At 51.4% G+C, this 9,743-nt stretch overlaps 2 protein-coding genes across 5 annotated transcripts in view; both read left to right on the top strand.

The window, feature by feature from the left end:
- Positions 1-997: 997 nt before the first annotated feature.
- Positions 998-5,057, top strand: LOC106956195 (SWI/SNF-related matrix-associated actin-dependent regulator of chromatin subfamily B member 1-like). The gene is made up of 9 exons (XM_015046867.1): positions 998-1,162; positions 1,924-2,035; positions 2,287-2,395; positions 2,832-2,969; positions 3,170-3,297; positions 3,363-3,529; positions 3,613-3,803; positions 3,871-4,002; positions 4,484-5,057. The coding sequence occupies exons 1-9, from the start codon at positions 1,073-1,075 to the stop codon at positions 4,521-4,523; spliced, it is 1,107 nt and encodes a 368-aa protein (XP_014902353.1). The 5' UTR covers positions 998-1,072; the 3' UTR covers positions 4,524-5,057.
- A 533-nt stretch (positions 5,058-5,590) lies between these two features.
- slc25a25b (solute carrier family 25 member 25b) overlaps positions 5,591-9,743 on the top strand; it is a 22,681-nt gene continuing 18,528 nt past the window's right edge. For 2 of the 4 annotated variants that reach the window (XM_015046860.1, XM_015046859.1), the window contains exons 1-3: positions 5,591-6,624; positions 9,097-9,223; positions 9,292-9,379. In XM_015046860.1, coding sequence (XP_014902346.1) covers positions 6,310-6,624; positions 9,097-9,223; positions 9,292-9,379 — 530 coding nt within the window. In that variant the 5' untranslated portion in view covers positions 5,591-6,309. Of the gene's footprint in view, positions 6,625-8,025; positions 8,467-9,096; positions 9,224-9,291; positions 9,380-9,743 lie in introns of those variants that run through there. The other 2 variants (XM_015046862.1, XM_015046863.1) reach the window with 2 other exon arrangements.

The following is a 9,743-nucleotide window of genomic DNA, read 5'->3' as shown; positions in this document are numbered from 1 at the left end:
CTAATGACCTCATTATTTGACTCAGGTGTGCTGAAGTAGAGACACATCTAAAAGTTGCAGGAGACCCTCCAGGCCTGGAGTGACCACCCCAGATCTAGAGTTACAGATCTAAAGTTGTAGATCTAAAGTTATAGATCTACAGTTAGAGATTTCAAGTTAGAGATCTAGAGTTGTAGATCTAGACTCAACACAAATGTTCTAGGAGTAGTGATGACCTCTGACCTGACCCTCTGGTTCCTCAGTGGACCTTCCAGCAGCTGCAGAACATTTCAGGACTAAAGTCTGAGACCAGAGAAACTCACCCAGGATTTAGTGGCTCTGATTCCTGCAGCAGGTCAGACTGACGACCAGAAGCTGCAGCTGGAGATCTGACTAGAACCAGGAGGGTAGAGACACCAGCCGGTTCTACATCATCCAGTTCTACATCACTCAGTTTTAAAGCTACGGTCTCTCAGTAGCTCAGAGAATAAACTATAAAATACTGTTAGCTTATAAATCACTGAACAGTTTAGCACCACATTAAAGATCTACTGTTGTCATAGCAACCTTCCAGACCTCTCAGGTTCTGGTTCTGCTTACCCAACGGTGTCAAGAAGCACAACCTGCAGAACTTCTTGTAAACAACTTGTAAAAATTAAATATTTTTTCTTTAAATGAAAAATGGTGTATAAATTATATTTTAAAGGAGGAGGTTAGGGAATGTGTTCATACTTCATATGTGTGTATCACGGTGTGAACATTTTTGAAACAAATGTAAAATTGAATGAATTCATTGGCTACAGCATTTTTACTGATGAAACAGCATAAATAGATGTTCATCAAGCTTCATTCATGTTCACTGACAAGCTTTTTTTTCTGACAAATTATCGAGCTGTATTTAGCTATTTATACCACACATGTTAATACACAAGAAGAGTTTTCTTATTTATATAATGAGATTTTTTTAGATGGTCAATCGCGATCCTTGTATCTGTTATTCGTTGTAACGAAGAAATCTGCGGTCTCCCACTTTTTCCGCAGGTTTTGAACGCGTCAGAAGCAGATCTAGCTTGTTAGCCCCGGTGTAGCAAAGATGCAGCTAGCTCTGAGTAAAACATTTGGCCAGAAACCAGTTAAGTTCCAGCTGGAGGAAGATGGAGACTTTTACATGGTGGGATCAGAGGTATGCCCGTGTGTGGTCACTGGTGCTGGAGGGTTGCTTCCCAGTAAAACCAGTCTGGGCTCTCCATCCTGCAGCCAGCCGCCGTTAGCATGCTAGCCGCCGTTAGCATGCTAGCCGCCGTTAGCATGCTAGCCGCCGTTAGCATGCTAACGCAGCTGTAAACAAAGACCTTAGTGGTTCTTGATTCATTCTGAGACCCAAAAACGGCTCATTAAATTAAAACTAAGTTATAAACTTAATAATCTGGAACCGAACAGCTGGAGAATATTAATAACGACGTTTATTTCCCAGACTGCTGCTGTTTTTACCGCAATTTGTCAGTTTTTATAGAGACTAAAATATAAGCTCATTTTTTAAGGTTGAGTTGCTGTTTGGAAACTGATTTTAACAATAAAAAGACTAAATACACAAAATGAATAAATTTTACACTGTTTAAAGAAACTAAAATATCGGTTTTTATGTCTGAAAGTGAAGGAATCGCCAGATTTCTGAGTTTTCTCCCTGATTTAAGCTGTAAAAATGCGTTTTAAAGTTAAGAGTAGAAGAGTGTTGATAACAGGAGGCTCATTATTTAACTGGAAAATTAAGCAGATGTGAGGAAAGAAACAGTTTCTGTGAAACTTATTAATGAAGTCAAACTTTGTGGCGGTTTGATAAAGACTGAAACCTCTGAAGGATTTATTTGTTCCCAGCAGATTTCCGGTTGTCCTCTCTGTAGTTGATGTTCTGGTTCTGATCGGGTTCTCTTCCTGTCTGTCCAGGTCGGGAACTACCTGCGGATGTTCAGAGGTTCCCTCTATAAGCGCTACCCGTCACTATGGAGGCGGCTGGCCTCCGTGGAGGAGAGGAAGAAGATCATGGCTTCATCACACGGTGCGTCCTGCTGCAGCAGTTCAGCTGCTTCATGCTGCAGTTTGGTTTTACTTTCTTCTTCTTCTGTGACGATCAGAAAAACTTTAATCTGCTGCATGAAGAAGAATCAGTTCCTCTGCTGAAACATCCGATTATTATGAACAGACGGTTTAATGAAGGAACAGTCAGTTTCCTCCCTTCATCAGCCTGAACTCTGCTGGTTAGAGCTGCTAGACGACCTCTGACCCCTGCTGTGTTCCTCCTGCTTACAGCCACCAGCGTGACGCTGCTGAAGGCCTCAGAGTGCGAGGAGATCTTCGACGGGAACGATGAGAAGTACAAGGCTGTGTCCATCAGCACCGAGCCTCCAGCGTACCTCAGGTAACCGGGTCGGGTCAGACCGGATTGGACCGGACCAGACCGGGTCAGACCAGACCGGACCAGACCAGACCGGGTCAGACTGGACTGGACCGGGTCGGGTCGCTCTCAGGGACCTCAGGCTGTTACGATGATCCTTTCAGACTTTGTATCTGTTCCACTCAGGGTGTTTGATGATTGATCAGGTAAAAACTAAAACATAATGAAACAAACTAACAACCAACCAGCCACCTGATCCGAGAAGGTCTGAAAGGAGCCAACAACATGGATAAAAACTAAACGCTGGAGACGGAGGTTTGAACCGTAAGGTACAGGAAACAGAGACAGACAGTTTTTCCTCTAACATGATGAATCTCCTCATTTTCTGGGCAGGAAGTAGATTGGTCCACTTCCTGTCTGATCAGGAAGCAGATCGGTCCACTTCCTGTCTCTGTTTCAGGGAGCAGAAGGCGAAGCGCAGCAGCCAGTGGGTTCCCACCTTACCCAACAGCTCCCATCACCTGGACGCCGTTCCTTCCTCCACCTCCATCAACAGAAACCGGATCGGCCGCGACAAGAAGAGGACCTTCCCCCTATGGTGGGAAACCCCGCCCCCATGGGGAAACCCCGCCCCCTCTGGGGAAACCCCGCCCCTCTGCAAGTCCCCCGCCCCTCTGGTGGGAAACCTCGCCCCTCTGGGGAAACCCCGCCCCCTTGTTTGAATGTTAGAACATGAAATGTTGATTCTGGTTGGTTCGCTCTGTAACTGGGTCGGTTCTGGTCGGTTCTGGTCTCCAGCTTCGATGACCACGACCCAGCGGTGATCCATGAGAACGCGGCGCAGGCGGAGGCGCTGGTTCCGATCCGGTTGGACATGGAGATCGACGGACAGAAGCTGAGAGACGCCTTCACCTGGAACATGAACGGTAACTGAGCCGGACCCGGTGCCGGTACCAGAACCGGACCCGGGCCTGACATTGCCTGTCCTCAGAGAAGCTGATGACGCCGGAGATGTTCGCCGAGATCCTGTGCGACGACCTGGACCTGAACCCGCTGGCCTTCGTCCCCGCCGTGGCGTCCGCCATCCGCCAGCAGATCGACTCGTATCCTAGCGACGGGCTGCTGGAGGAGCAGGCCGACCAGCGCGTCATCATCAAGGTGGGCGGGCGGAACCGGGCCGGGGCGTAACCGGGCCGGGGCCGGGGCGGAGGGCGGGTCTGACGGTGCCTGTCTGTGTGCAGCTGAACATCCACGTGGGGAACATTTCTCTGGTGGACCAGTTTGAGTGGGACATGTCGGAGCGCGACAACTCGCCGGAGGCCTTCGCCCTCAAGCTGTGCTCCGAGCTGGGCCTGGGCGGGGAGTTCGTCACCACCATCGCCTACAGCATCCGGGGGCAGCTCAGCTGGCACCAGCGCACCTACGCCTTCAGGTGAGCGCCGCCGAGCCCGGGCCGGCTCCGGTTCTGACCCGGTTCTGACCCGTTTCCCCTCTCCCAGTGAGAACCCGCTCCCCACGGTGGAGATCGCCATCAGGAACACAGGAGACGCCGACCAGTGGTGCCCCCTGCTGGAGACTCTGACAGACGCAGAAATGGAGAAGAAGATCCGAGACCAGGACAGAAACACAAGGTCAGAGGTCAACTCCTAGATGTGCTGAGGGTCAGAGGTCAACTCCTAGATGTGCTGAGGGTCAGAGGTCAACTCCTAGATGGACGAAGTGGTTCATTTAATAAAGTTTTTTAATTTAATTTTTTATTAAATCTAACTACCAGTCTCATGATAGATGGATCGATAGATGGATCCATCAGTTGATGGATCCATCGACCCGTCGCTCTGGGCCAAAGGTTTTAACCCCACCCCAACATCACCAGATTCATTTAAGGTTTTCACTCCTACTGATTCCAGTTTGTCTCCAGATTCAGTGACCAGAAAGTTTCTGACAAATTAAAATCTGTAGACGGCTTTTATATTCCAAGTTTTTATGTTTTTATTGATAAAAAAGTTAAAAACCACAAATGTTTGTCCTTCCACATCAGTTTCACTGTCTGCTGTTTCTGGAGGGATCTTCATGGAAGAGATCCAGAAAGTGATCTGCTCTGGTTGTTTGCAGGAGAATTAGACGTCTGGCCAACACCGCCCCCTCCTGGTAGGAGGCCTCCAGCACAGACCCACCCAGAACCATCTGGACCCACCCAGAACCATCTGGACCCACCCAGAACCATCTGGACCCACCCGGAACCATCTGGACCGACTGCAGGCCTCCCTCTGCAGATCACCATGTAGCGCCTCATGTAGTTTTTCTTCTGACCCGTTTCTGCTCCATGCAGCCTCCACCGTGCAACTGCAGGTTCTGGCCTCCAGAACCAGAACCTTCAGGTTCATCATGAAGACGCTTCACTCCCGGGTTACCATGGAAACCGCTGCTGGTTGGTGCCGACCGGAGCAGAAGTTCCTGCTTCTCACCAACCAGAACAAACCGATGCTCCTGGTTCTGCTTTAACCCGGTTCTGACCCAGTAAAGGTTCTGCATGCAGACTCATGTTTCCTGAGGAGGAGGAGCAGGATCTTCATCACGTGGTTCCCTCGTGGGCAGACCAAGGTCATTTCATCTCTTCTTTTGTAAATTGTTGGACCTTTTTATTGACTGTTTTTATATGAAAACAATAAAACAAAGATTAACCGAATATTTCCTGATGAAGTCATTCTTTATGATAAACCAGGCAGATAAAACAAAGTTACTGAACATCCGGGAAATAAAAGGAAAATCCGTGAGGAATAAAACGTTCATCGCCAGACTGAACAGTTCAGGAACCGTTCCTGGTCGTTCATCTGAACGCCCAGAGTGATTCCTTATCTTCATTAGAGGACCACGCTGTCAGAGGTCACCGAGTTTCACTGAAATCTTCAGTCCACATGATTCAGACCTCAGATTCATTCTCACCGGTTCCGTTTTCCTTTATTCCCGGTAAGTCCAGCCGCTCTGGACCGATCCAGCTCAATGTGCTAACTCTTTTGTCTTCCTTCGCTTTCTGCTGCTGATAAAGTCATATAAACACGGTTCAATGTTTGTATTTCTGTTTTATGATTATAGTCCAGAGTGAAACCAAACGAACCACCTCTCAAAACCCGTCCAGTTCTGGTCCCATAGATCTAAAAAATTTAATCAGCAAGTTGAGAATCAGTTTGATTTTTTTTTTCTGTTACAGAAAAGATATTGTTAGCATCAACAGCTAATAAGCTGTCTATGTTAAAACAATTAATTGTGTTTCTGTTATCTGATTTATTAAGCTAATCCACCAGAAGTTTGCGTTTTCTACTGGCTTCGTTTTTATTTTGGTGTTTCGGTTAAAGGACAATAAAAATAGATCCGTTTGTTAGCTAGAAGAACCGCTAAGCGAAGCCAAATGATCCAGATCCCAGTCTGTAGCTGGAATTCCCACAATCAATGTGCCCCGTGTTTTTCTGAAGTAATCTCGCGGTAAACAGCGAGAGTATAGTAGAAGCCGGTTTGGCGCAGTCCGCGGACTCAGGTAGCGGTAAATTAATCCATTTTAATTGAAAACCTGCAGAACCTGATCCAGGTTCGGATGATTCTGGGCTTATTTCGGACCCAGCGGACATTCTGCTCTGTTTAAACCGGGGAAACGGGTTTTAGCGGCCGCTGGAGTCGCTGACAGCCCGGACTATAATCACACTAACGGACCGCTTTTATCGGATTCGGTCCACGGAGGTGCCGTTCTGAGAACCGGACCAGAACCGAACAGGTTCTGCTCGGGGATTGTGAGAGGCTGATCCGGGTCAGAAGAACGGTTCTGGTTCTGGTTCATACTGTAGAAGCTGAGCGGGGATTGTTCTGGAGCGGATGGAGGGACATGTGACGTGGTGCTAGTCCGTCCATCAGTCCGGTTCGGTTCGGCCCGGTTCAGTCGGAACTTCATGATCCAGCCGCAGGGGACCCGCCTGGTCGCCGGACTGTTCTGCCAGTGCCGGTCCGCGGAGACCCACGCCAGCGTGGACCCGGGCGGGGGCTGCGGGCCGCCCCCGGTCAGCCCGCGGCCCCCCCAGGACTCCCGGTCCGGTTCGGACATCCCGGACTATGCGTGTGACGTGTGCGGCGGTCCGGAGCAGGAGCACCGGCTGAAGGTTCTGTTCGAGATCCTGGACGTAAACGGGGACGGCGGGATCTGCGTGAACGACCTGAGCATCGGCCTGAAGAAGCTGGGGGTCCACCGAACCGAGCACGAGCTGCGGGTAGGAGTCCGGTCCGGCCGGGTTCGGGACGGGTCCGGTCTGATTCCGAACGGGTCCGGGAGGTTCGGGATGGGTTCGGGTCGCAGCTCAGGTTACTGCGGACGTGCGGGTCGTGTTGGAGAACCAGCCCGCCATGGTTCCGGCATTCAGGTTGTTTATCTGGGTTCGGTTCGGTTCTGTTGATCCAAACTGGTCCAGAACTTTTCTTTTAGCTCCAGTTCCGAACTTTAACAAAGCCAAACACCCGAACTACAGACGGTATTCCTGGGCCACGCCCCCAGGTTCGGAACATGAGTTGGGTTTTTACAGCAGAACCTTTTCCAGAACCACGGGACCCAGAAGGTTCTCCTCCAGAACCTCCCCTGGTGTTTGGGCCCAGAACTGATCCAGACACACAGATGAACTGGAACCGGAGTATCCGGGTCCTGGTTCTGAACCAAACGTTCAGATCAGAACCTGGTTAACGGATCAGAACTCTGGGATTACTTTGTTTACATGTTGACCTGGTAATTCACCAGAACTTCAGGTTCTGGGAATCATCTGAAGGTCCAATCACAGGAGTTCTATTGGGTCTGGACTTTGACTGGGACGTTCTGGGCTCAGCTGCTGGGTTTGGATCCTGGCTCGACCCCGGTAACCCCTCAGTGACCCCAGGTCATGTGACCAAAGTCCTGCTGGTTAAACGACTTAAAGAACTGAAGACCCGACCCAACCGGTTCTGAAACTCCAGAACATTTTGCAGAGGAGGCGGGTTCTGGGCTCTGGGGTCAGAGGTCAGCAGTGATAAATGGAGGGGAACCAGTAACCCAGATCCAGCTGCCGATCGGACCTGACGGGTCACATGGTTCTGGTCCGGTCCGGCCCGGAATGTCTCGTTCTGGCCAGGCGGCTTCCTGGGAAACCTTTCCTCAGTGGGGAAGATGGCTGCCTGTCAGACAGGAAGTTAGCATGTTGTTGGCTTCCTGCTGATCAAACCTAAGAGTCGGTGCTTCGGAAAGCCAGACATGCCACAAATCTCCACAGCTGGCGGCCGTACCTGAAACGTCACAGTTTTATACGTTTAGGACGCCGTAAAATACGACGGAGGAATCCTGGCAAAACTCAACCAAAGTGTAAAAACAGTCAGTTTATATTTACGTCTCTGACCTGAGTTAAGTTTTATTCAGACGGTCTAACGGTGGTTTTTACAGCGTTTCACAGCTTCCTGACCTTCAGAATGACACTTTTTACTTTTTAATCAAACTATGTAAAAGTGGCAGCTGATTGGCTGCAGCCGGCCCGATGTGAGGTTCTGGTTCTGGATGCTAACGGTTCTGTTGGTCTGAGTCTGAGCCTCTGCAGCAGGAGGAGGAAGAGGAGGATGACGAAGGGGAAACCCTGCAGCCCCCCCTCCCTCTGACGCAGCTCCATGCTGAGAGCCGGGCTGTGATTGGCTGCCGGCGCGGCTGAGCAGTGTGTGCGGCTGTGATTGGCCGGCTGGGCTGCAGTGATGCTGCAGCGCTCTGGAGGATGACGCTGCAGCAGGCCGTCCCACAGCACCAGATGCTCCTGAACGCACCTCGGGACGCTGCGTCTCTCGTCCTGCAGCAGGAAGTGATGCGGTTCTGATCTGACCCGGCCCGCTCCAGGATGCTGCAGGAGTTCCTGGATCTGCTGAGCCAGGCCGAGGCGGCCGGTTCCGACCCGGCTGGTTCTGATCCGGCCCGGTCTGCAGGACGCTGCGAGACGCTGCAGGTGGTCCTCCAGAGAAGCCCCGCCCCCTCCGGCCAGGACGCCGCTCCCAGTGCTCCCAGCAGGACCAGCAGGTTGATCCTGACGGTGGCACCTCTGGACCTGCAGCAGGTACAGCATGGTGCGGTCCGGTCCGGTCCGGTCTGGTTTCTATTCTGAGTTCAGGCTCTGAGCAGAAAATCTGGTGGAAGGAAAACAGGAAGAAATTAGGTCAGCATGTATCATCAGAGATGCATGCTGACCCATTAGCTGGTCCAGATGGGTCAGAACCAGCTGGGAAACTACAGCTCCATCAGGATCATGGGTTCTGGTTCAGTGTGACCCGGGTCTGATGGGCAGTTCTGGAAAAATTGAAGCGGTTCTGATTCAGTGGGTCTAACTGGATCAGCGTTTAGGGCTGCTGGATGAACATTAATGTTGAATGTTAAAGTTCCTTTTAGGTCCGGTTCTGGTTCTGGTTCTGGTTCTGGTTAGAGCTCAGTCCGACTCCGTTCACCTGATGAAAAGTTTTCTCTCTAACGAATCCAGATAACTGAGGAAGCATGAGGCAATGGCCCCCGGCCCTCATGTTTCGCCCCCGGCCCTCCCTGGCCCTCGGCCCTCATGTTTCGCCCCCGGCCCTCCCTGGCCCCCGGCCCTCATGTTTCCCCCTCGGCCCTCATGTTTCCGCCCCCGGCCCTCCCTGGCCCCCGGCCCTCATGTTTGGCCCCTGGCCCTCATGTTTGGCCCCTCTCTGTGCAGCGCATGGTGACGGCGGGCGATAAGGACCTGGATGGCCAGCTGGACTTCCAGGAGTTCGTTCAGTACCTCCGGGATCATGAGAAGAAGCTGCGGCTCGTCTTCAAGAGTCTGGACAGGAAGAACGACGGTGAGACGGGTCGACAGGACCGGAACCGGGTCATGAGTCGGAACCTTTGACCTCTCTGTGTGTTTCAGGCCGGATCGACTCGCAGGAGATCATGCAGTCGCTGCGGGATCTGGGGATCCACCTGACGGAGGAGCAGGCCGAGGAGATCCTGAGGAGGTGAGAGGAACCGGGTCCAACTGGGTCGCTACGGGTTCTGCTGTGTACGGGCCAAAGATGGAGGGTTCTGGGCTGCAGCACGTAATCTCAGATAATCTCAGATAATCTCAGATAATCTCGCTGCCACCAGGTGGTTTTATTCTCAGATCCATCCATGTGAGTTTGTGCCGTTCTCAGTTGGTCCAGTTGGTTCAGATGGTCCAGTTGGTCCAGTTGGTTCAGATGGTCCAGATGGTCCAGTTGGTCCAGATGGACCAGATGGTCCAGATGGTCCAGTTGGTCCAGTTGGTTCAGATGGTCCAGATGGACCAGATGGTCCAGATGGTCCAGTTGGTCCAGATGGTCCAGTTGGTTCAGATGGTCC

Source organism: Poecilia latipinna, unplaced genomic scaffold (assembly GCF_001443285.1).
Source record: "Poecilia latipinna isolate Pla-1442-1.1 unplaced genomic scaffold, P_latipinna-1.0 Scaffold795, whole genome shotgun sequence".
In the NCBI taxonomy this organism is placed as follows: domain Eukaryota; kingdom Metazoa; phylum Chordata; class Actinopteri; order Cyprinodontiformes; family Poeciliidae; genus Poecilia; species Poecilia latipinna.
Note: the sequence above shows the minus strand (reverse complement) of the source record. Positions and strands in the feature narration are given on the sequence as shown.

What these genes read in the sequence shown, in the direction of transcription:
- LOC106956195 (XM_015046867.1), top strand. Translation starts at nt 1,073, where the DNA reads ATGCAGCTAGCTCTGAGTAAAACATTTGGCCAGAAACCAGTTAAGTTC. An exon ending in GAGCCTCCAGCGTACCTCAG is followed by an intron (nt 2,396 to 2,831) that starts GTAACCGGGTCG and finishes TCTCTGTTTCAG; the next exon opens with GGAGCAGAAGGCGAAGCGCA. An exon ending in ACCAGCGCGTCATCATCAAG is followed by an intron (nt 3,530 to 3,612) that starts GTGGGCGGGCGG and finishes GTCTGTGTGCAG; the next exon opens with CTGAACATCCACGTGGGGAA.